At 50.5% G+C, this 26000-nt stretch overlaps 1 protein-coding gene across 3 annotated transcripts in view; it reads left to right on the top strand.

The window, feature by feature from the left end:
• LOC105489582 (protein tyrosine kinase 7 (inactive)) overlaps nucleotides 1-26000 on the top strand; it is an 83936-nt gene that overhangs the window by 27890 nt on the left and 30046 nt on the right. For all 3 annotated transcript variants that reach the window (XM_011754479.3, XM_011754481.3, XM_071097024.1), the window contains exons 2-7: nucleotides 22195-22482; nucleotides 22945-23047; nucleotides 23451-23641; nucleotides 23732-23882; nucleotides 25213-25361; nucleotides 25613-25879. In XM_011754479.3, the coding sequence (XP_011752781.1) occupies nucleotides 22195-22482; nucleotides 22945-23047; nucleotides 23451-23641; nucleotides 23732-23882; nucleotides 25213-25361; nucleotides 25613-25879 (1149 nt within the window). The remainder of the gene's footprint in view (nucleotides 1-22194; nucleotides 22483-22944; nucleotides 23048-23450; nucleotides 23642-23731; nucleotides 23883-25212; nucleotides 25362-25612; nucleotides 25880-26000) is intronic.

Here is a 26000-nt window from a genome sequence, read left to right as displayed (position 1 = left end):
TTCGCCATATTGGCCAGGCTGGTCTTGAACTCCTGATCTCGTGATCTGCCCGTCATGGCCTCCCAAAGTGCTGGGATTACAGGTGTGAGCTACCACACCCAACCTGCACGACTTTTCTGAAGAACAATTTGTCACTTGTCTTTTTTTTTTTTTTTTTTGAGACTCGCTCTGTCGCCCAGGCTGGAGTGCAGTGGTGCGATCTCGGCTCACTGCAACCTCCGCCTCCCAAGTTCAAGCGATTTTCCTGCCTTAGCCTCCCAAGTAGCTAGGACTACAGGCGCCACCACGCACGGCTAATTTTTTGTGTTTTTAGTAGAGACGGGGTTTCACTGTGTTAGCCAGGATGGTCTTGATCTCCTGACCTCATGATCCGCCCGCTTCAGCCTCCCAAAGTGCTGGGATTACAGGCGTGAGCCACCGCGCCTGGCCTATGTTTTTTTTTTTTTTTAACTTCTCTGGAGATAATGCTGGATGTCATTTATGAAACACTTGAAATTATATTCTCTTTGTTCCCATTCTCTTTGGAAGTCATCCTATAGAAACCCTCTCATTATCAGTGTGCATAGATGCCTGTACAGAGAATAAGAATATTCTTTGTAATGGTAAAAAAAAAAAAAAAACAAAACCATCTGAATGCCCATTACTAGGGTATTGGATGAATAGATTATGGGTAATTGATACAGTGAAATAATACACAGTGGTTGAAGTGAATGAGGTAGAATTATATGAACAGACATGGAAAGACATCTGTGGTTAACTGTATAGCAAAAAAAAAAAAAAAAAAAAGAAAGAAAGCAACTTGCAGAATATCAGATATTAGAGGGTGAATTGTGCCCTCCCAAAATATATGTTGAAGTCCTAAGCCTCAGTACCTGTGAATATGACTTTATTTGGAATTAGGGTCTTTGTAGATAAAACCAAGGTAAGATCAATTCATTAAGGTGAATGACGAATCCTATATGACTGGCGGCGCCCAATGAAGAGAAGTGGCCTAGAGACAGAGGTACGCTACAGGAAGACAGCTTGTGATGGCGAAGGGTGAGGTTGGAGTGATGCGGCTACAAGCCAAGGAGCACCAGGGATTGCTGGCAGCCACCAGGAACAAGGACAGAAGCGTGTGCCCTCCAGAAGGAGCCGACCTCACCAACACTTTGATTTTGCACTTTGGCCTCCAGAGCTGTGAGAGGATAAATTTCTGTTATTTTAAGCCACCCAGTTGCGGTAATTTGTTATGGCAGCCCTGGGAAACTAATAGAGCAGGTATGGCATTATCCCATAGCCATGAGTTCTGTGACTGTGCCTGCCATTCTCTCCATGACAAAGAGCTTCTTCAGTCCATTTCCTACCCTAGCAACCACCTCCTTGGAAACAGGGACTCATTGTGGTTGTGATTTTTTTTTGTTGGGGGACAGCCTGAGCAGGGTGGGTTTATATTTCACCTCCTTTGCCTCCTTGCCCCAAAGTGGTGGTCTAATGGCCTCTTGCTGTACTTCCTTCTCCTCCTCCTCTTAATTCTGAGCATCCTGAATTACTCAGAGTTTTCTGATCATGCCTGGTCTTTGTGCTTCTGACTTGCTCTATTTGCCAAGTCCCATTCCCTTTTTTGTTTGTATGTTTTTTTTTTGAGGTAGGGTCTCGCCCGATTACCTAGCCTGGAGTGCCCTGGCACAATCACAGCTCACTGCAGCCTTGACCTCCTGGGCTCAAGGGATCCTCCTGCCTCAGCCTCCCAGGTGGCTGGGACTACAGGCTTGCACCACCATGCCTAGATAATGGAGTGTTACTGTGTTGCCCAGGCTGGTCTTGAACTCCTGGCCTCAAGTGATCTCTCTGCCTCGGCCTCCCAAAGTGCTCAAAGTGCTGAGATTATAGGAGGCATGAGCCATCACACCCGCCCCTTTCCTTCATACAACCTTATGTTGAAAACCCTTCCAAGATTCCTCCCTGACTTATTTTTAATTTTTTTTATTTTTATTTTTTGAGATGGAGTCTTGCTCTGTCACCCAGGCTGGAGTGCAGTGGTGTGATCTCGACTCATGGCCACCGCGGCCTCCCGAGTAACTGGGATTACAGGTGTGGCGCCCGGCTAATTTTTTGTAATTTTAGTACAGATGGGATTTCACCATGTTGGCCAGGCTGGTCTTGAACTCCTGACCTCAAGTGATCTCCCCACCTTGGCCTCCCAAAGTGCTGGGATTACAGTTGTGAGCCACCATGCCTAGCCTCTTCCCTGACTTTTTTTTTTTGAGACAGAGTCTTGCTCTGTCGCCCAGGCTGGAGTGCAGTGGCGTGATCTCAGCTCACTGCAACCTCCGCCTCCCAGGTTTCCCAAGCAATTCTCCTGTCTCACCCTCCTGAGTAGCTGGGACTATAGGTGTGCACCGCCATGCCTGGCTAATTTAAGTATTTTTAGTAGAGGCGGGTTTTATCATGTGGGCCAGACTGGTCTCAAACTCCTGACCTCAAGGTGATCTGCCGTCCTCGACCTCCCAAAGTGCTGGGATTACAGGTGTGAGCCACCTTGCCCGGCCTCCCTAACTTTTTAATCCCCTGACTCTGACTTGGATGCTTCTCTTTTGTGTCCTTTGCACCCACCCATCATCCTGTGTGATAATACATTATTGTAAAGCCTAGGGGTTAGATAGACTTTCTTCAGGCCAGAGGACCTGAGATTTGAAGCCTGCATTTGTTACTCATCAGCTATGTGATGTTTAGCAAATTGCTTTACCTTTCTTTGCCTCCATTTCCTCATCTGCATAATGGGGAGCATAGTACCTACCCCACCAGATGGGCATTAGCATTATAAGAAGTTAATATGGTTAAGTGTTTGGAACAGTGATAGAAAGTGGTCAGTAAGTGGTAGCTATTACTTTAATTATATGTTTACTTGCCTGACTCTCCCACTAAACTGAGACACTTAAAGGCAGTAATTGTATGTTTCTCTCTCTGTCCCCAGTGTCTTATGAAGTATTTGGCACATGGTAGGCTCTAAGTAAATGATTGTTGAATTAATAATGATAATTAATATAATTGCCTACCAGGATCCCATATTGGGCTTTGACCCTCGGCTGGTTCCACATCATGTTGGGATAATGCTACCAAATTATCTGGCTTAGTAAAACCACCACAAATCAACCAGTATTTCCTGAGCACCTCTCATGGGCAAGGCACCTGCCATGGAGGAGACCAAGTGTGAGAGCTGCACCTGTCCTCAGGAAGCTTAGAATCTAGTGGTGAAGACACAGTTGTAAGCACATGAAATGTTAAATAGCAGTATTAGGGTTTTAACAGTTATTTACGGGAGTAATAGAAGATATGGAGAATGCGTGTTCACGATTATTATTTCAGTTGGTGGCACATTGTTATCTAACTTGTGTCTTGTTTTCCAAATTTGTTCTAGAAAGCTGCTTGAACTTTTTTTTTTTTTTTTTTTTTTTTTTGAGACGGAGTCTCGCTCTGTAGCCCAGGCTGGGGTGCAGTGGCCGGAACTCAGCTCACTGCAAGCTCCGCCTCCCGGGTTTATGCCATTCCCCTGTCTCAGCCTCCTGAGTAGCTGGGACTACAGGCGCCGGCCACCTCGCCCGGCTAGTTTTTTGTATTTTTTAGTAGAGATGGGGTTTCACCGTGTTAGCCAGGATGGTCTCGATCTCCTGACCTAGTGATCTGCCCGTCTCGGCCTCCCAAAGTGCTGGGATTACAGGCTTGAGCCACCGCGCCCGGCCTTTTTTTTTTTTTTTTTTTGAGACAGAGTCTCGCTCTTGTTGCCTAGGCTGGAGTGCAGTGGCACAATCTCAACTCACTGCAACCTCCACCTCCCAGGTTCAAGTGATTCTCCTGCCTCAGCCTCCTGAGTAGCTGGGACTACAGGTGTCTGCCACCATGCCAGGCTAATTTTTGTATCTTTAGTAGAGACGGGGTTTCCCCATGCTGGCCAGGCCGGTCACAAACTCCTGACCTCAGGTGATCCGCCTGCCTTGGCCTCCCAAAGTGCTGGGATTCTAGGCATGAGCCACTGTGCCCAGACTTGTTAAACTTTCCAATAATGGATTAGATGTAGAGGCTTCATCAAGTTCAGATTTGATTTTTTTTTTCCCCCTTCATGTGTATTTCCCTCAGTAGATACAATATCTGGTTGTCTCTTTGGAATGAGAAGCCATCACTTATCATTGCTAGATCCATTATTTCATTAGGGAGTTGTTAAATGATGGTATTCTGTTTATTAGCTGGAAACTTCTATAAACACAAACCTCCTCATTAATTGTTTGGTTACCCAGAGATATAGCTGTTCAAGAAAGGGAAGAATAAATGCTTGATTCTGTACCTGTTTTCAAAATAATGAATTGGTTTTCTAACATTCTTCAAAGGTGGCCAGTGAGAGACTTTGGGTGTTTTGTGTTAAGCATCATTGTGCACTTATGGATTTTAAACCTATTTGATGTGTTTTAGTCCATGTGGTTCTTACTCTTACAGATGCTTAAGTGGTCCTATCATTGGTTGATGGGAGCCTCTTTAAGCTGAGCCTGAACCTTTTTATTTATTTTATTTTATTTTATTTTTATTTTATTTTTTTTTTTTGAGACGGAGTCTGGCTCTGTGGCCCAGGCTGGAGTGCAGTGGCGCGATCTCAGCTCACTGCAAGCTCCAGCTCCCGGGTTCACGCCATTCTCCTGCCTCAGCCTCCCGAGTAGCTGGGACTACAGGCGCCTGCCACCACGCCCGGCTAATTTTTTGTATTTTTAGTAGAGATGGGGTTTCACCTTGTTAGCCAGGATGGTCTCGATCTCCTGACCTCATGATCCGCCCGTCTCGGCCTCCCAAAGTGCTGGGATTACAGGCTTGAGCCACTGCGCCCGGCCTTTATTTTATTTTTTTAAAGAGATAGGGTCTTGCTATGTTCCCCAAGCCGAACTTGAACTCCTGGGCTCAAGCAATCCTCCCACCTGAACCATTCAAGTAGCTGGGACTACAGGAGCATGGCACCATACCCAGCAGGCCTTGAATCTTTTTTTTTCCCCCTGGACCTTTTGATGAGACCTGCTAGTCTTTGCTTGTTTCCTTGTATGATAAGATGGAGTTCTAGGCTTCTCTTGTGCATTTCCTGTCCCAAAACTGGAATCAGCCAATTCTGCAAGGAGAAAGGACATAAATTTTTTAGAACATTAGTACAATATTACCAAACCATTTTCCATAAGGGAATTATTATAATTTATATTCCCTCCAGCAAAGTAGAAGGACTATTTTCTCCATATGCTCACCAGCGTTGAGTGTTATTTTTAAAATCTTGGCCTTCATTTGATGGGTAGAAGAACTTGTTCTAATTTACATTTCTTAGATTACTAGTGCATTGGAGTATTTTCTTTTCTTTCTTTCTTTTTTTTTTTTGAGACAGAGTCTTGCTGTATCGCCCAGGCTGGAGTGCAGTGGCTTGATTTTGGCTCACTGCAACCTCCGTCTCCTGGGTTCAAGTGATTCTCCTGCCTCAGTCTCCTGAGTAGCTGGGATTACAGGCGCGCACCACCATGCTCAGCTAATTTTCTGTTTCAGACCTGCTACCTCTGTTACCATGTGAATTTTCTTTTTGCAACAAGCCTATGAGGCCAGTACTGTTGTTAGCATCTTTCATTTTATTTCTTTTGAGACGGGTCTTGCTCTGTCACACAGGCTGGGATGCAGTGGCACGATCATTGCCCACTGCAGCCTCAATCTGATCTCCTGGTCTCAAGTGATCCTCCCAGCTCAGCCTCCTGAGTAGCTGGGACCACAGGTGCATACCACCATGCCCAGCTAATTCTTTTTTTTTTTTAAACTTTTCAGTAGAGATGAGGTCTTACTGTGTTGCTCAGCCTGGTCTTGAACTTCTGAGCTCAAGCAGTCATCTCACCTTGGCCTCCCAAAGTGCTGGAATTGCAGGCGTGAGCCACTGTGCCTGGCCTATTAGCACCATTTTATAGATACAAAAATGAAGGCATGGAAGGGATAAACAGCTTGTCCAAGGTCATACTCTTGGTAAGTGAGGGAGTGAATATAGGTAGTCAGACTCCAGTCTCTGAACTTTTAACCTCATTTCCACCCTGCATCTACACTGTATGCCAGTGCCTTACAGTTAATATTTTGTAAACTTTCCAGAGGCATTTCATCCTTGTAGAGGCCCTGCAGGATAGACAGCAGGTGTTGCTGCTAGCCAGTTTTATTTATTTATTTATTTATTTATTTAGAGACATAGTTTCCCTCTGTCACCCAGGCTGGAGTACAGTGGCGTGATCTCGGCTCACTGCAACCTCTGCCTCCCAGGTTCAAGTGATTCTTCTGCCTCAGCCTCCCAAGTGGCTGGGACTACTTGGGAGTGTCTCTTTGTCTGTGTCTCTGCATGTTGATCTCTTACCTCCTCCATCTGTCTGCCAGGGCCTGGGTCTCACATTGTCTATCTCTCTCTCTCTGTCACTCTCCGCTTCTCTCTCTTTGTCACTCTCCCCTTCTCTCTCTCTCTCTCTTTCTCTCTCTCTCTCTCAATTTCTTCTGTTCCCTTACCACCACACCTGGCTAATTTTTGTATTTTTAGTATAGACGGGGTTTTACCATGTTGGCCAGGCTGGTCTTGAACGCCTGACCTCAGGTTATCTGCCCACCTCAGCCTCCCAAAGTGCTGGGATTACAGGTGTGAGCCACCGCACCCGGCCCCATTTTAGAATCGGGAAAACCAAGGCCTAGACAACAAGATGACTTGCTCAGAGCCAAGTCTAGGATGCAGGTCTTTCTGCCTTTGGTGGCTGGCATCAAAGTCAAAATCTTTGAGCCTTTTTTTTTTTTTTTTTTTTTAAGAATGGGGTCTCAGTCAGTGGCACAATCATAGCTCACTGTAATCTTGAATTCCTGGGCCTATGTGATCCTCTCACCTCAGCCTCCCCGGTAGCTGGGACTATGGGCATGTGCCACTGCACACAGCTAGTTGGTTTTTTTGTTTTTTTGTTTTTTTTTTAGAGGCAGGGTTTTGCTAATGCTGCTTAGACTGGTCTTGAATTCCTGAGCTCCTCCCATCTCAGCCTCCCAAAGTGCTCTTTGATACTCTTCAGAACAGTATTGCCCTTAGACAGATACAAACAAGGTATTTTCCTGTGCCGGGTGTAGTGGCTCACACCTGTAATCCCAGCACTTTGGGAGGCTGAGGCGAATGGATCGCTTGAGGCCAGGAGTTTGAGTTCGAGCCTAACCAACATGGTGAAACCCCATCTTTACTAAAAATACAAAAACTAGCCAGGTGTGGTGGCGCTTGCCTGTAGTCCCAGCTACTGGGGAGCGTGAGGCAGGAGAATCACTTGAGCCCAGGAGGTGGAGGTTGCAGTGAGCCAAGATCACACCTCTACACTCCAGCCTGGGTGACAGAGTGGTACTCCAGCTCAAAAAAAAAAGTGTTTTTCTTTTCCCTTTTCCCTCTGGGGTCTGGTGAACACAAGGTTTTACCTAAGACTTTTCTGGGCACAGTTGTTTCTTTCTGGCCCTAGGGAGGGCCAGAGGGGCCCTCTTGGAGCTGGGTATGTGCCTGCCTTTGGGATCTCACAGTCAGAGAGGCCTGGCCCTTTCTGGAAGCTGAGTGCTTTGCCCTTGCTTAAGGAGCAGCAACTTAAGCTCCAAAAACGGGAGGACTGCTGGGTCAGGGGTTCTGGAAAAGTTGGATGGAAACTGCTCTGCTGTTGTCTCATTCCTGGCCTAATGGCTCAGACCATTTTAGATGTCAGGAAGTGTAACAGTACGGTGCATTTATTGATGAATAATGGATGAGCCCAGGGAAGGTACTGTACTCTTCCTGGTGAATTATTTACCAGGAGCCTCTAATTTGAGGGCTCTCCATTATAAAGGGTCTGAATCTGGTGTATATATAGAGCCTCCACCCCTCTCTTTCACTCCCTCCCACCTTCTACCAACAGACAAGCTGTAACCTTCAGGATCTAGTGTTACCCTGGGCAGCCCTGAGGCCTGTGGCCCGGGACTCAGTCTGGAGTCCCTGCGGCTGCTGGGGAGGGTGGTGGGAGGGGGTGGGCAGGGCCCCTGCTACTGGAAACAGAACAGACCTGCCAGGGGCAGCTGGGGTAAATGTGGGGCTGAGGCCTGCCCTGCAGGCATGGGGAGCCCCGTGCATGCACGCATGCGCATATGTCACATGTGCGTGCTATTTCTTGTCTCTTTGTCTCTGTCTCTCTATGATTCTATGTTACTTGATCTCTGTCTCTCAGTTTCTGTCTGTGTCTCTGCATGTTGATCTCTCACCACCTCCATCTGTCTGCCAGGGCCTGGGTCTCACATTGTCTGTCTCTCTCTCTCTCTCTCTGTCAGTCTCCCCTTCTCTGTCTCTCTTAATTTCTTCTGTTCCCTTATCTCATCTCCCTGTGTCTCTCTCTTTCTCCCTCTGTCTCTCTCCTGTCTGTCTCTGTCTCTGTCTGTGTGACTTTGGAGGTCCGTAAGAGGCACTCCCTAGAATGGGGGCACAGCCAGTTCTTGACTTGAGTGAAGCCAGATCTCAGTGCCTTCCGGACCTTGACGGAAAGATCAAGGGAGTAAGCATGAAATAAACTTGAGGTTTTTTGTCATTTTTTTGGCTATTCAGTTCAGTGATTGCATCAGCCACCCCTAGGAGCCCTTTTCTCAGCCGTCCGTGTATGCTTTATGCTTTATGTTTCCCCTTGAAGTGGGTTGTCCTTAGGCTTTTGGCATCTGGTGATGAGTTGCAAGATTTTGGTGCTTTTAAAAATAACTTATTTGGGAGGCCTAGGCAGGCAGATTGCCTGAGGTCAGGAGTTCGAGACCAGCCTGACCAACATGGTGAAACCTTGTCTCTACTAAAAATACAAAAAAATTAGCAGGGCGTGGTGGTGCGCACCTGTAATCCCAGCTACTCAGGAGGCTGAGGCAGGAGAATCACTCGAACCTGGGAGGCGGAGGTTGCAGTGAGCCGAGATCTCGCCATTGCACTCCAGCCTGGGCAACAAGAGCTAGACTTTGTCTCAAAACAAAACAAAACAAAACAAAAACACTTTACAAGGAGTTGCTTCTGTCCTTTATTCATCAGTTTGTATTTTTTTCATCTACTGTTATTAATTAGAAGATTAAAATATTTATGTCTTTAGCCAGAATACTTTTTCTAAGCAGGTGATTTTTTAAAAAGTATGACTCTTTTTTGGTTATTTTCCTTAAAAATAAAGGACCAATCATTAGTAATATAGTTAAGAAATTAAATAAGATTAATGCATTAAAATATGTATTAATATTTAAAATATAAACTTATTAGGAAGCTTATATTTTAAGCAGTAAAATGGAGTTTGTAAGGAGTCTAGGAAGTATCTGGGAAGATCTGATGGTTTGACTGTAACCGAGCAGGTGGCCTGTCCCCATCCCCCGACACCCCCAGGGCTCACCTAATAACACTGGGCTGGCTCCACTACCTGTGAGTAATATTTGAGCAACAACCTTGGTTGCAGCTGATGGCTCCTGCAAGATCTCTTCCCCTCATCTCTGGTGCATTGTTATCTCAACATTTTCCCAGCCACAGAGATGGCTGTGAGGAGAGCTTTTGATGGCAGGAGCAGGTCTGCGTTCAGAAAGGGGCAGTGGGGGCCGGGTGTGGTGGCTCACACCTATAATCCCAGCACTTTGGGAGGCCAAGATGGGCGGATTGCTTGAGGTCAGAAGTTCAAGACCAGCCACAGCCAACATGGAAAAACCCTGTTTGTACTAAAAATACAAAAATTAGCTGGGCGCCGTGGCCGTTGTCAGCTACTTGGGAGGCTGAGATGGGAGAACTGCTTGAGCCCAGGAGGCGGAGGTTGCGGTGAGCCAAGATTGTGTCACTGCACTCCAACCTGGGTGACAGAGAGATACTCCATCTCAAAAAAAAAAAAAAAATGAAGGGGGCAGTGGACCCTGTGCAAAATCCCGCTCCATGCCCCTCTCCCATGGACCTGGGTCCATGAGTGTTCCCTTGCCCCTCCAAGCTCGTGGCTCTTCTAAGCACCCTCCAGCCCCCTCCCTCAGTCTGGAACCTTCTCTTTGTGTCCCAGGTTGGGCCTAAAGTCTACTCTTATAGGCCTGAGTGGAGCAACCCCCTTGTAAGACCCCTCCCCAGAAAGAAGAGTCGGTTTCCAGAAACAGCTGTTGCCCAGACAGGTGGAGACACTGTGTTCCCCAAAGGAAGGGTAGCAGGAGGGGTCTTTGAGAGAGGGTCTGTGGCTCTGCTCCCGGCCAGCTGGCCAGCTGTGAGAAGGGATGGCCAGGCTGCCCAGGGGCATGTTCGCCTCCTGCACATGTGCTAACATTGCCTCATGTCCCCGCAGCCCGCTGCCACAGGCCCTGGGCGGCTCGTGCTTTCCACATCACAACATAGCAAAGTGATTTCCTCACATTCCCCACTCTTGTCTGCTCCGGGAAGTGGTTTGCAGAACGCTTCTAAATATAAAAGTATGAGACTGATTCTTTCTCTTATTCCTTTGAAACCAGCTGAGGTCCAGCCTCTAGTCACTTTCTGGGCTTGAGTGGAGGAGGAAGAAGGCCAGGAAAAGCTGGTTGTGTGTGTGTGTGTATGTGTGTGTGTGTGTGTGTGTGCGCGCGTGCATATGGATACATGTGCATGTGACCAGGTTCTGAGGATACCCAGAGGAGTAGTGGAAACAGATGAGGGTGAGTAGGTGATAGAGGCCAGGGCTGGGTGCTGGGGCATGCAGAGGAGAAGCTGTAGACTTCAACTATGTTTTTATTTGTATGTAATTATGTATTTATTTATTTTTTGAGACTCAGCCTCGTGGTATCGCCCAGGCTGGAGTGCAGTGGTGCGACCTTGGCTCACTGCAACCTTCGCCTCCCGGGTTCAAGCGATTCTCGTGCCTCAGCCTCCTGAGTAGCTGGCATTATAGGTGCCCGACACTACACCTGGCTAATTTTTGTATTTTTAGTAGAGACAGGGTTTCACCATGTTGTCCAGGCTGGTCTCAAACTCCTGAACTGAGGTGATCTGCCCACTTTGGCCTCCCAAAGTGCTGGGATTACTGTCAGGCGTGAGCCACTGCACCTGCCCTAGACTTCAACTGTGGACAGCTCTGTTCAGCCACCTGTTTAAAAGAGCATTCATTTGCGTCTCCCCCAGAAAAGCCCAATATGTGAATCTACTGGGGAGAAGAGCAGGATGTAGGAGAAGGCCACAGAGAAGGGTCCTCAAAACATAGTGCTGAGTATGAACAATGAGTAGGGAGCAGGTAAGAGATCTTGCAGGACTGTTGACATGAGTAAGAAATACCTGCCAGTGGAACACCAATTGCATTTTACAAGAGCACATGCAAACAAAAGGACTCATGTGAAACACAACAGATTGGTTGTGGAGGGAATGCCGGTAACAGGGAATTAGTGAGTGAAATGAGAAGCAGCCAGTGCGGCATCACAGAAAGAAGGCAGGCTTGGGAGTCAGACAGATCCAGGGGCGGCTTCTGAGCCTGCCATTTACTGGGGCATCCTTGACTCTGGTTTCCTTGTCTGTAAAATGAGGCTGATGGTGTTGAGGGTTCTCTGGATCAGAAATGTGTCCTCTAGGCCAGGCGTGGTGGTTCACGTCAGTCCCAGTCTCTTCACCAGGTGGGAGGCAGATCACCTGAGGTCAGGAGTTTGAGACCAGCCAACATGGTGAAACCCCGTCTCTACTAAAAATACAAAAAATTAGCCAGGCGTGGTGGTGGGCGCCTGTAATCCCAGCTACTGAGGAGGCTGAGGCAGGAGAGTTGCTTGAACCTGGGAGGTGGAGGTTGCAGTGAGCCAAGATCATGCCATTGCACTCCAGCCTGGGCAACAAGAGCAAAACTCCGTCAAAAAAAAAAAAAAAAGAAAAAAGAAAAGAAAAGGAAGAAATGTGCCCTCTCTCAGTCAGAATCCTATCAATTAAAAAAAGAAGAAGAAAAAGGCAGTGTGTCTGCACACAGGCTCTGGCAAGAAGTGGGCAGTCAGAGGAACCACGCAGCCAGAAGCAGGTGGTCAGATGGACCTTTTTTTTTTTTTTTTTTTTTTTTTTTGAGGATGGAACTGTTTCTCTCTGTGATTCAGTACAGCAGTCACCAGCCACCTATGGCCCGTGAGCACTGGACGTGTGGCTAGTGTTACCGAGGAAATGAATTTTCAATTTTATTTCATTTATATTAAATTTAGGCTAGGCACATTGGCTCATGCCTGTAATCCCAGTACTTTGGGAGGCCGAGGTGGGTGAATCACCTGAGGTCGGGAGTTCGAGACCAGCCTGGGCAACATGATGAAACCCCATCTCTATAAAAAATAAGCCAAATGTGGTGGCACCCACCTGTCGTCCCAGCTACTTGGGAGGCAGAAGTGAGAGGATGGCTGGAACCCGGGAGGTGGAGGTTGCAGTGAGCCAAGATCACGTCACTGCAGCCTGGGTGACAGAGCAAGACCCTGTCTCAAAAAAAAAATATATATATATGTGTGTGTATATATATATATATATATATATATATATATATATATATATATAGAAGAGAGAGAGAGAGAGAGAAGTTAAAATATTCCTTAAACCTGCTCTGTCCAATATGACAGTCCTAGTGACATGAGGCTATTTAAATTCCTTATGTCACTCAAGGAATTTGTGTGAGAATCACTCAAGGATGCTCAAGCGATCCTTCTCTCTCGGCTTCCCAAAGTGTTGAGATTACAGGTATGAGCCACCACAACCAGGCTATTTTAACTTCTTAGAAGCCAGAGAAGATTTTCCTTACTGTATGGGATTGAGGCCACCTATCCCCAAAGGTAGGGTGGATGAGGCAGGGTTGGGTGCAGGCAGGGTGTAAAGGGCATCCTCCCCACCACCAGGAATTTGGGGTGAAGTGCTATGGCCACTCTGGCCAGGTCTGCAGGCTGTGCTTCTCAGCCTGGATTATTGGTCTCCCAGGCGGGAGACAGAGATGGGTGAAAAAGGATCGTAAATTGGAATTTATCAGAGTTTTCTGAGCCTGTTTTGAAAATTAATAATTAAACTAAGGCCACAACCAGTCCAAGGTAGTGGTCCTGGCCTGTCTAGTTCACCCCCTGCCTCTGTGGGAAGGACCCTGGGAAGCTGGCTCCCAGGCTTCACCCTGGCACCGTTCTCCATGGTGGACTCTGAGGGATCCTGCACATTGGAACCCCTGGGAGTCAGAGACCTGGGAGTGCTCTGGGTCTGAACCCCTCCAATGAATGGCTGTGGAGCCCACAGCAAATCTCTTCCCATCTTCCCTGGGTGATCAGGGGCTGGACTCCTTGTCCTTTTGCATCACTGGGAGCACGGGCTGGGCACCACAGAGGTCTTCCTGAGGCTGAGCTCATGGCATTTTTCCCAGTCTCCTGTTCCAGCAGCCCTGTTGCCTTTCCTGGGATGTATATTATTTCTGCAGGCTCCTCACTGGCATCTTCAGGAGACAGCTGGCTGCTGTCTGTCTCTCTCCTCTTGGGGCCAAGAATGGATTTGGGGCCAGATCCGTTCCCAGGCATGGAAGGTGCTGAGAACTTGTGGTTCCCCTTGGCAATTCTGTTCCAGGTCCTCCTCCCTGCATTCACCTTTGGAAGGGGTCTCCTTAGTCCGAGGGCTTTTGAATCCTGGGTTCCACAGTTCCTTAGAATTTCTGGGGTTTTTAACTTTCTTGAAAAATAGGCAGACTTTTGTGCGTCTGTACTTAATGTGAATTTCATTTAAATATCATAGGGAGGGACTGTAGGCTGATAAAGTGTTACTAAAATTGGTTTCAAGGCTACCATTTTCCAAGTGAAAAAACTGAGACTCAGAGAGTAAAATTAAGTTGGCCAAGATGGATAAATGTAGATGTAGGACAATATTTCAGGTCAGATGAACATTTGAGTGACTTCATTCCCCCACACATGCTCTCAGGGTATTTACTGCATGTCCCAGGCACCAGAGGGTCACAGATGTCTCACACTGGGCACAAATGTCTACCCTTCCCTCCAGCTTACTAGCCTGGGGGATAAAGCTCTCAGTCACAGCAGAGGCAAGAGTGTCAGGGTATCCCAGGCAATGAGATTTCAGTGCAAGTGTGTGGCCAAGGAAGGAGATGGCAAAGGCAGGTCTCCTGGGGAGGCTGCGCAGGGCTGAGCCGAGGAACAGAGCAGCTCATCAGAATGATGCTGAATCCCTGTTTGCAGCCCCCAGGTGCCTCAGATCCCACACACCTGCTGTTTGTTAGGTCACTCTTAATCCCTCCCAGGCCTGGTGCTGCATTTACTAAGTGGGCTGTGGGGCTTGGCTGTGCGGATGGTGGGTGGGGGAGATTCTGGGGAATGGGCCCCCGTTTCTGTAACTACCTCTGCGATTCATTGCAGCCAGTCCAGTGTTAGGTCTTGGTGACTGTTCAGTTGCATGCTCTCATTTCTGTAATTTTACAGATACGATTGCCTGGGAGGAAGTGGCGATTGGCCAGGGTCACCCTGATTAGTGACTGTATCAAACCAGAACTCAGGTTTCCCTAACTTATGTTCCTTTCATCTCATCACTCCACCTCACTCCAGCTGCGTTTTTCATTCATTGCTACTTCCTAAGAGACTCCACAGCCATTTAAGGGTCACTAAGGGCAAGAGGCATGTACTGGGTACAACCCTTCCAGCCCCAGAAGAAAACAGGCGGGGGCCAGGGGCTGATGGTGACCCCTGGCTGGGGAGCACCTTATGCCATGTGCCACGTTTCTGGCTTTTTTTTTTTTTTTTTTTTTTGACTACGTTGCTCAGGCCGAACTCCTGGCCTCAAGGGATCCTCTTGCCCCATCCTCCCAAGTTGCTGGGATTACAGGCGCTGTGCCTGACTCAGCTGGCTGGCATTTTTGTCTCTCCATGCTTGGATACCACATGATGCCGGACCCAAGGCCTTACTCCTGCCGTCAGAGGTTAATCTGCCCCCTCCAGGGCCTCCTGGGAGTGGGACAGGCAAGTCTGAGTTTCGGTTTTCACCCGAGATCTAAGAGCCGGCCTGCTAAATTGTCTCTGCCCCAGTCCTTGGTGATCCTGTTCTGTTTCTCTAATCTGGATGTGGGAACCTCTCCAGATACTGATATTAAGTCCCAGGATAGGAAAACTCAGCAGGGTCCCTGGCTCTGCTCCCTCTTGCCCTGCTTAGGGCAAGGGCCGGGATGGATTTTGGAGGGCTGCTGTTGGTGAACCTGGGGACTTTTATAGACCCTGGGAAGACAGAAGTGGAGCAGAATTTTGTGCTCTGCAGCTCACTGGGTCTTGGAGTCAGCTTGTCCATCTTCAGTGACCTCTGAACCCTTATGCTCTGGGCCCACCATCAGACAGTCTGGGTTGCTTGCACTGAAACTGCATACAGTGTACTGGTAGTAGTCGGGGGAGACATTCTAAATCCTCAGAGTCACAAATACCCCTGCAACATTTTGTGTTTCTGCCAGTGTGAGTGAAAGGGAGATGACTGGACTTACTGTTCATTCAAGTGACTTATTCCTGCAGTGATTGAGACTGTTCTTCAAAACATTACAAATGTGGCCAGGCGTGGTGGTGGCAGCTCATACCTGTAATCCCAGCACTTTGGGAGGCTGAGGCAGGAGGATCACTTCAGCCCAGGAGTTCAGTACCATCCTGGGCAACCTAGGGGGACCCCAATTCTGCAAAAGAAATTTGAAAATTAGCTGGGCGTGGTGGCACATGCCTGTGGCCCCAGCTGCTCAGGAGCTGAGGCGGGAGAATTGCTTGGGCCTGGGAAGTTGAGGCTGCAGTGAGCCGTGATTGCACCACTGCATTTCAGTGTGGGGTGACAGAGTGAGACCCTATTTCAAAAAGAAAAAAATGTCTCTGGGCCACACACCTTTGGGGTGGCTCAAGAGCAGTCAAGAGTATCAGTCAGATCTTCAAGGTATGAGGTGCACTAGGTAGGCTATTCTGGGGTTGGGGAGGCACCCTGGGCCCTCTGGCTTGGCCTTCAGAGTTTCCAAGTGGTGGGGATGTGAGAGGAAGTTTGTCCTCTGTGGGTCAGGGAGACCTGGGGCTGCTCTTCCCCTGGAACACTTATGCTTCTCAGGTTGAGGGCTGCTGCTTCTGGCCCGTGGCCTGGCGCTGTCTCCCTACACTGGGAAGCTGGCAAACGTCTCCCTTGGGGGTCTATGTATGCCCTACAGGAGCCACCCACCTTGGCCTGGACTCTAGGGGCCATCTGGCAGTCAGGATATCCCCTACAGGGACCTGGGCTGTGGAGCCAGGGACTGAGTCTTTTTTTTTTTGAGATGGATCTTGCTCTGTCACCCAGGCTGGAGTGCAGTGGCGTGATCTCAGCTCACTGCAACCTCTGTCTCCCTGGTTCAAGCGATTCTCCTGCCTCAGCCTCCCAAGTAGCTAGGATTACAGGCATGCGCCACCATGCCCAGCTAATTTTTAGTAGAGATGAGGTTTCACCATGTTGGCCAGGCTGATCTCGAACTCCTGACCTTGGGTGATCCACCTGCCTTGGCCTCCCAAAATGTTGGGATTATAGGCGTGAGCCACCGCACCCGGCCAAAGGACTGAGTCTTTAGTGTGGTGCTGGTGTGGAAGAGTCAGAGGCATGTGTATGGCTGGTTGACTTTGGGTGTGGGAGATCCTGCAATTACTCAGAGTCATGCTCCACCATGCAAAATCCCCATGCCTCTGTGGAGCACACTCCTGGAGGACTTCTGGGCTGGTAGCATCAAGCTCCTCACTCAACCAGTCCTTCTATCTCACCCTTGCCCTGAGACATCTGAAGGATGGCATTTTCTTTCACCATGTTGGCCAAGCTCAAACTCCTGATCTCGTGACCCGCCCTCCTTGGCCTCCCAAAGTGCTGGGATTGCAGGCGTGAGTCACCGCGCCCGGCCAGATGGCATTTTCTTTAATGAGAGAGAGAAGTTGATTGACAGAATCGAACAGTGATGTGTGGCAGATTCTGGGGCCTATATAGGTCCTGGGGGTGTTTTTCCTAAACCAGGAGTTCTAGCTCCTGAGAGATGGGGAGTTGAGTGGCCCAGATGGATCCTTGGATTGAAGCAGCCAAAATTACTTAGAGTGGGAGTGCTTAGGAAAAACTTCCTGCTGCTCTCTGCTCTGTGTAACAATTGTGTTTACACATATGTATGTGTATACACGCACACATAGACACACATGGGCCTGCTGGGCCCGAGCCCAGAGAGCAGCACGGAGGGTGGGCACCAGACCAGATGCTGACGGGGGTGGGGGTGGAGGGCAGGCGCAGGAGACGCAGGCAAAGTGAGTGTCTGCATATAGATGGCTGTTAGGGAGCCAAGGAAATGGCTTGGAAGATGTCCTTATTGGGTGTTTGCAGCTCCGGCTTTGTTGGGGTCGGCGCCTGGTGTCGGCAGATGGCCCTGCCTGCCTGTCGTTGCTGAGGGCTTCTTGCCTGCTGAGCCCGGTGCGGCAGGATCCTACCGGGGAAGCAGCACCCTCTGTGTTTTGTGCCATGTGTGGGCTTTGCGAATGTGAACCCGTTAGCCCTCACTTAGGCGGGATGGTGGGGCCACTGTCCTCATTTCACGGCAAAGAAGAAGCATGCAGAGGCCACAGTAAGGTAGCGTCGCTAGTCAGCAGCAAAGTTGCACATGGAGCTGGCTGCCTCCGGGGTCACGTGGCCTGCATCTCCATGGGGGCTTGTGTGCAGTGGAGGGGGTTGCGTAGCATGGCCTGATGACGAAAGAGGAGGCAACCTTGGGAAGCCCAGGACCTTTCCCAGACCACAGTTCTGGGGGCATACTCAGGTCAGGGGAAGGGGACAGGAATGTGCTGGTGACTACATCACCTTGAGGCAGGTACCACCTCCATCCCGAAACGCCTGCCTTCTCTGTCATTGCTGTCCTCCATTTTTTGTTATCAGCAAAGCTTCTGACAAAGCAAAAGTAGAGTCCCTTACGTCCCAGCTCCTTTCTTGGAGTCTGACCTTTCTGCCAGGGCTCCTTTGTCTGCTTACCCAAAACAAAACAGCGGACCAAAGCCGGGCACAGTGTGGCTCATGCCTGTAAGCCCAGCACTTTGGAGGCCGAGGTGGGAGGATCGCTTGAGCTAAGGAGTTCAAGACCAGCCTGGGCAGCATGGCAAAACCCTGTGTCTATAAAAAACTAGCCAGGCATGGTGGTGCACACCTGGGGTCCCAGCTACCTGGGAGGCTGAGGTGGGAGGATCGCTTGAGCCCTGTAGGTCAAGGCTGCAGTCAGCCGTGATTGCACCACTGTGCACCAGCCTGGGCAACAGAATGAGACCCTATCTCAAAAATAGCCCAACAACAAACAGCAGAGCAATGTCCCCTCCTGCAGGCTGGGCAGATGGCCAGGCTGGGCACACCACAGACTGTCTTCTGAGCAAACATGGGTGCCACAGCACTGGGCTAACCTGAATAAGGAGCCTCATGGTTGAGGTGCTTATAGCAGGGGCCAGGGGCTTCGAGCAGGCCTGGGAGCTGCATTTTCTGCCCTTTGAAACATCTACCGGGCGGGGTGGCTCACACCTGTAATCCTAGCACTTTGGGAGGCCGAGGTGGGCGGATCACCTGAGGTTGGGAGTTGGAGACCAGCCTGACCAACATGGAGAAACCCAGTCTCTACTAAAAATACAAAATTAGCTGGGCGTGGTGGCGCATGCCTGTAATCCCAGCTAGTTGGGAGGCTGAGGCGGGAGAATCGCTTGAACCCGGGAAGCAGAGGTTGCCATGAGCTGAGATCATGTCATTGTACTCCAGCCTGGGCAACAAGAATGAAAACTCTGTCCTTCTCCACCCCCCCCAAAAAAAAAAGAAAAGAAAAAAGAAACATCTAAAGTCTATCCCAGCCAAGCACTAACCAGGACCTGCTGTGAGCTGACGTCAGGACAGAGGCCCCCTCGGGGCCGGCTTTGATGTTTCCCAGGCCCAGTCGTTGGGGCGCAGGGGGCTCTGAGTGGCAGTCTGGGAATGCAGCATCTCTCACCACAGCTATGGAGCAGCCCAGTCCCAGCCCCAGGAGTGGGTGCTAGAGGCTGAGCTGGGGGTGGCCAAGGCTGAGCTGGGGTCTCTGAGTCACGCTGTCTCTCTTCCCAGCTTGGGTTTCTGTGGCAGGTGGTCTGTGGTTCCTGCAAACCCAGGTCCCCTTCCCCTCTATCCCACCCACCACCTGCTTATTCCCTTTAGACTTCTCTGCTGTGGTGGCTCCTCCCCCTCCAGGGTCTGGGAGTGGTCCTGGCACTTGGCAAATGGAGAGCTTTCTAGTCTTAGAAGTTGAGTCCTTGAGCAGGAAGGGTGATCATAAGAATATTAACAGTAGCTGCCGTTTACTGAAGGTGAACCCTTTGCAAGGCACTTCATGTGTTTCCAGGTTTACAACTCATGACAGCCTTGTGAGAGAGGCAGAGGAAGCTGAGACACAGTCTATGTTACTTGTTCAAGGTCAGACACACTGAATGTAACAGGTGAGGATCTGAGCTCCGCCTGTCTGATTCCAGCCCCTTAACTGCTCCTGCATGTGGGTGAGACTCCTGGCTCCCCACCATGTCTGCAGAAAATGAGCGGGGAAGGTGGGGGCTTGCCCACACTTCGAGGGCAGATGATCTCTCTTTGGTCTTTGACAAGGCTCCTGGAGTTCTGGGTCAAAGGTCCTAGGATTTTGGGCAGGGCGCCGTGACTCATGTCTGTAATCCCAGCACTTTAGGAGGCCAAGGTGGGTGGATCACTTGAGGTCAGGAGTTCAAGACTAGCCTGGCCAACATGGTGAAACCCTGTCTCCACAAAAAATACAAAAATTAGCCAGGCGTGGTGGCGCGTACCTGTAATCCCAGCTACTCGGGAGGCTAAGGCATGAGAATCGCTAAATCCGGGAGGTGGAGGTTGCAGTGAGCCAAGATTGCACCACTGCACTCCAGCCTGGGTGGCAGAGTAAGTAAGACTCCGTCTCAAAAAAAAAAAAAAAAAAAAAAGGTCCTAGGATTTTGGTGAGTCACATTTGCAGAAGCCCACTGGGGACTCAGTCTGATTCCGCTCATCTGCGTCATGAGAGGTGCTCCAGAAGTATTCTGTGTATCAGTTCTTGCCCCACGCTTCCTTCGAGGTCACTTCAGTTCAGGCAGTGCTTGCTGGGTGCCTTTGTGCCTGGCATTGTCTGCAAGAGGTGTGTCCACTTCACTACCTGGCAGTGGGGAATGTGACTCCTCATTGTAGGATCAGATGCTTTGAGGGTTGTTTCTGAGTCTCTGGGTGGAGCTGGGAAGAGCACAGAGTTGGCTGCTCTGAGCTGCTTCCAGCTCTGTGACTGGGTTTTGTGTCAGGAGATGCGGGCTGGCACCTATGAGCTCGTTGGGAGATGGACCAACACCAGGGGCAGCCCCTCATCTGGACCCAGGATGGGGGATCCTGGAATTGTCTTGACACTGACTTTATGAGGAGACTGATTCTCATGCCGTAAAGAACAGAACCCCATCTCCGGGGACTTGGATTAGTTTCCAGTGGTTTGGGAAGGGATAGAGAAGACCCCGTTAGTACCTTTCTGCACTTGCCCAGCCAGTTTGGCTCAAGGCAGAGCCTGCTGCTTCGTGTAGCAGTTCCAGGTGGCCCGTTTCTTCTTCTGGGGTGGGGGATCGGGGAGTCCTCTTCTGTGTTCAAGGCCCAGTGGCTCCAGGCCTCTGCAAGGCGCCCACGCGGGCTAAGAACAAAGCCCAGTGTGTTGCTCCTGCCGCCGCTGTAACCATGCCACCCACCTGCTTGGCTCTGCCCTCCGCCTCCCTAAACCCATCTGCCATGCAGTGTAGGCTTCTTCCTCTTTCCTTTGTTCCCACTGACTGCGGTTCCACCTTTGGTTGCAGGGACCCCGTGGCCAGAGCTGAACTATAATGGTACAGGAAGGGGAATGGCTTCAAGTGGAACTCTGGAACCACAGAGAAGCTGACCTTGCCCACAGATGGATTCTTAGGGATAAAGAACAAGACATGGGGCCGGGTGCGGTGGCTCACACCTGTAATCCCAGCCCTTTGGGAGGCCAAGGCGGGCGGATCACGAGGTCAGGAGATTGAGACCATCCTGGCTAACACGGTGAAACCCCGTCTCTACTAAAAATACAAAAAATTAGCCGTAGTGGCGGGTGCCTGCAGTCCCCGCTACTCGGGAGGCTGAGGCAGGAGAATGGCGTGAACCCGGGAGGCGGAGCTTACAGTGAGCCAAGATCTCGCCACTGCACTCCAACCTGGCTGACAGAGCGAGACTTGGTCTCAAAAAAAAAAAAAGAACAGGACACAGGATGGCTTGTCTTTGGCAGCAGCCCAGGTTTCTAGAGAATACTGGCTTCTCCAGTGTTGGGGTGGGTTTTTTCAAAGAAGCATCTGGGGAACGTTGGGCTGCAGAGCATTTGTGGGTGAGATTCAAAACATCCTGTCTGTGGCCACCTCTGATGCTGGCACTGTTGAGGGGCGTGAATGAAGCCATCTTTCCAGGGTGCTGTTTGGGTCATGATTTAACTTTACTAAACCTCCTGATTCTGGATTAGGGGAAAGTGACCTGCAATGTCCCTGGCTCCTCAGCCTGGCATCAAAACCTCCTGTGTTCTGACCCTGCAGGCCCAGGCTCTCTTTTGCTGGGAAGCCTCCCTGTGCAGCCAGCCCTCGGGGATCCTTTCTTCCTTCGTGCTCCAGAGTCACTACTGCCTGCCCACCCCATTCATTTGGCATTTATGTGACTGTAACTGTGTTCTGTGTGCCTCTCTGGTCTTGAGACCTTTTGAGGAGAGGCTACTGTGGCTCACGCCGGTAATCCTAGCACTTTGGGAAGCTGAGGCGGGCAGATCACCTCAGGTGAGGGGTTCGAGACCAGCCTGGCCAACATGGCGAAACCCTGTCTTTACTAAAAATACAAAAATTAGCTGGGTATGGTGGCTCATGCCTGTAATCCCAGCTACCCGGGAGACTGAGGCAGAAGAATCACTTGAACCCAGGAGGTGGAGGTTGCAGTGAGCTGAGATCGCCCCACCACATTCCAGCCTGGGTGACAAGAGCGAAAAAAGAGAAAGAAATTTCAAAAAGAAAAAGAAAAGTTTTTCAAGGGACTCTTGCAATTGTGGCATCATGATCCTTCACACCTGCACTTATTGGATGCCTCTTCCATCCTTATTGGATGCACAGGGTGGCCTGTGTTAGGACAGAGGCTAGCTCCCCCTGACCCTGCCTCTCCTCTGTCTGCATTTACAGGTACCCAGGCAGCCATCGTCTTCATCAAGCAGCCGTCCTCCCAGGATGCACTGCAGGGGCGCCGGGCGCTGCTTCGCTGTGAGGTTGAGGCTCCGGGCCTGGTACATGTGTACTGGCTGCTCGATGGGGCACCTGTCCAGGACACAGAACGGCGTTTCACCCAGGGCAGTAGCCTGAGCTTTGCAGCTGTGGACCGGCTGCAGGACTCTGGCACCTTCCAGTGTGTGGCTCGGGATGATGTCACTGGAGAAGAAGCCCGCAGTGCCAATGCCTCCTTCAACATCAAATGTGAGAGCCAGGGGGGCTGTGCCCAGTCCCCTTGTCAGACCCTCAATGACTGAAGCCTGGGGGACCCCTCCCTTGCCTCAAGTTCTCCCATTTCCAGTTAAGTGGGGCAGGCAGAATGCATTTATCATCAGCCCTTTTTGCTCACGTGGATAAGAGGGAATTAAAAGTTACATTTTTCCAAAAATTTTTTCCTTCAAGTCTGGGGCCCATTTATCTGCTGCATGCTTGTGCAAATGAAAAGGGTGGCTGAGCCCTTGGCCAAGTGTCAGACTTGATCTGCCAGGGACCAGGCAGGCACTTAGTATCTGGTACCTGTAGCCTCAGCCTCAGCCTCCAGGGCTTCCTTGTGTCTGTTGGCACAGAGCCTCGAGGTTCCACAGCTTCCTGCTTGTCCTCCTTGCCCTCTGCCTTCCCGCCCTTGCCCTGCTCTGCCCCTCACTGCAGCCATGGCCTCTGCTACAGGGATTGAGGCAGGTCCTGTGGTCCTGAAGCATCCAGCCTCAGAAGCTGAGATCCAGCCACAGACCCAGGTCACACTTCGTTGTCACATTGATGGGCACCCTCGGTAAGGAGTCAAGGAAGTGGGGATGGGAGAGGGTTATTCCGGACAGGGATGTCTCCCCAAATCCTGGACTCTATGCAGATGTTACCTCGCTCCATTCTGTGACCACTCCTTCCATCACCACAGTGTTCTTCACCCCGCCTCCCCCGAGATGTTGCCCTATACCGGCCCCTGGTGACCTGAAGAGTGGGCCACATTGTGTGTAGAGCTGAGAGATCTAATCTCAACTTGATTCTGTCCCTGAATCAGAATTACCGTGTGCCCTTATGCAAGTCCCTTTCCCTCCCCAGTCCCCATTTCTCCATGTATAAACTGAAAGGTCTAGCCCTGACTCTCTGATTCTGTATCCTCTCCACTGGCCACTGAGTACCCCTCCCCGCCACTGCTGACTGTGTCTGCCCTGCAGGCCCACCTACCAATGGTTCCGAGATGGGACCCCCCTTTCTGATGGTCAGAGCAACAACACAGTCAGCAGCAAGGAGCGGAACCTGACGCTCCGGCCAGCTGGTCCTGAGCATAGTGGGCTCTATTCCTGCTGCGCCCACAATGCTTTTGGCCAGGCCTGCAGCAGCCAGAACTTCACCCTGAGCATTGCTGGTGAGCCTGGGGTGGGGGCGGAAGGGATGAGGTGAATACAGGAGGGCCTCACCACCCAGCCTGCCTGCTCCCCCATCTTTCCCTCTCCAGATGAAAGCTTTGCCAGGGTGGTGCTGGCACCCCAGGACGTGATAGTAGCGAGGAATGAGGAAGCCATGTTCCATTGCCAGTTCTCAGCCCAGCCACCCCCGAACCTGCAGTGGCTCTTTGAGGATGAGACTCCCATCACTAACCGCAGTCGGTAAGGCATCTGGCTGGGAGCGCTCCAGTATCATGTGCCACACACATGCGTTCTCTAGAAAGGGGTGCGGTTCGTATCACAGACATCACAGATTTGTACATGTATTATTTCAAATTTCCAACAGACACAGTTGAATGTTTTGCTTTTATAAGATGAGTCTAACACAGGGAAGAGTCTCTAGGAAGAGCTGTTTTCCAGTTTGCACAAAGGCCCTCTGAGCTAGTGGTGGTTCTACTTCTCTCTCCCCACTGCCCACATGGGTCGTCTGGGATGGAAGGGTAGAGACCCCAGGGATGAGAGAGACACAGGAGACCTGGTAATCAGGTGGTCACAATCTAGATAGCATGATCCAGTGTGGCAAAGACATCACACACACACACACACACACACACACACTTTTTGGAGGAAGCAAACACCTCTAGAAGGTTCCAGCCCCACTGCAGGGACTTCTGTTCTTGCCTGGACCCTAGGAGAGCATAGAACACCTTTGTAGTATCGGGCATGACCATGGTCCTTGGGGGTGTGACTTCCTAGGCTAAGGACTTGGATGCCACTTGGCTTCAGCCCTGAGGACATCATCAGTAGCCTGCCTGGTATGGCTGAGGGGTATCTGATTCTGGAGCTGGGTGCCCTATCAGCGTGGCCCTGCGGGATGGTGGCTCCCCTGTCTTGACAGTTGCACATGGTGGTTACTCTGTGTATTAGACCATTTTAATGCTGCTGATAAAGACATACCCAAGACTGGGCAATTTACAAAAGAAAGAGGTTTAATTGGACTTGCAGTTCCACATGGCTGGGCAAGCCTCACAATCTTGGCAGAAGGCAAGGAAGACCAAGTCACGTCTTACATGGATGGCAGCAGGCAAAGGAGAGAGAGCTTGTGCAGGGGAACGCCTCTTTTTAAAACCATCAGATCTCGTGAGACTTACTATCATGAGAACAGCATGGGAAAGACTTACTCCCATGATTCAATTACCTCCCACTGGGTCCCTCCCACAACACATGGGAATTATGGGAGCTACAATTTAAGATGAGATTTGAGTGGGGACACAGCCAAACCATATCACTCTGTCTCTCACCTGCATTGTCATTTGCCTCATTGCTTCCCGATCTGATCTCTTGTAGTTGGAACACGCACCTGCACATACACCTGAGCAAGTGTATGCAGGCACACACACCAGTGTGGAGTATCAGCTTCCTTCTCTCTGCCCTGTTCCTGGTCGATTCCTTACTACATTTCCGACTTTTGTAGGAAAGGGGTTCCCTTGCATTCCTTTCCAGAAGTAGGCCTATTGGCCACTTTCTCCAAATTGCACTCTCCCCTCTGCAGCCCCCCACACCTTCGCAGAGCCACAGTATTTGCCAACGGGTCTCTGCTGCTGACCCAGGTCCGGCCACGCAATGCAGGGGTCTACCGCTGTATCGGCCAGGGGCAGAGGGGCCCACCTGTCATCCTGGAGGCCACACTTCATCTAGCAGGTGAGTCTCTGGGTCTGGGGTGCTGACGTGGGGACTGCCTTTAACATTTTTGGCACATAGAGATTTAGGCTCCTGTTTTTACTCAGCAGCTTGGAGGGCAGGGGAAGAAGCGGATGCTGGGGGTAGGAGGAGATGCAGAGGGCTTCAGGGGAGGGTTTGGCTGGAAAAGGGCCTAGGCTTGCTGTGGGAGAACATCATGTACCCTGAGACTCACAGTAATCGGGCCATTCCTCCCACTTATATCCTTGCAGAGATTGAAGACATGCCTCTATTTGAGCCACGGGTGTTTACAGCGGGCAGCGAGGAGCGTGTTACCTGCCTTCCCCCCAAGGGTCTGCCAGAGCCCAGTGTGTGGTGGGAGCACGCAGGAGTCCGACTGCCCACCCATGGCAGGGTGTACCAGAAGGGCCACGAACTGGTGTTGGCCAGTATTGCTGAAAGTGATACTGGTGTCTACACCTGCCACGCGGCCAACCTGGCTGGTCAGCGGAGACAGGACGTCAACATCACTGTGGCCAGTGAGCACCTTTGCTCTGAAGGTCAAGGAGAGGTGGAGGGGAACGCAGGTCTGGGTGTGATGGACAGAGGCTTCCCTGGTGCTCACCTGAGGCCCTCTCAGTTCTGGGCCCTGCAGGCTTG

Source organism: Macaca nemestrina, chromosome 5 (genome assembly GCF_043159975.1).
Source record: "Macaca nemestrina isolate mMacNem1 chromosome 5, mMacNem.hap1, whole genome shotgun sequence".
NCBI classification, from domain to species: domain Eukaryota; kingdom Metazoa; phylum Chordata; class Mammalia; order Primates; family Cercopithecidae; genus Macaca; species Macaca nemestrina.
This window is presented reverse-complemented; position numbering and strand designations above follow the sequence as displayed.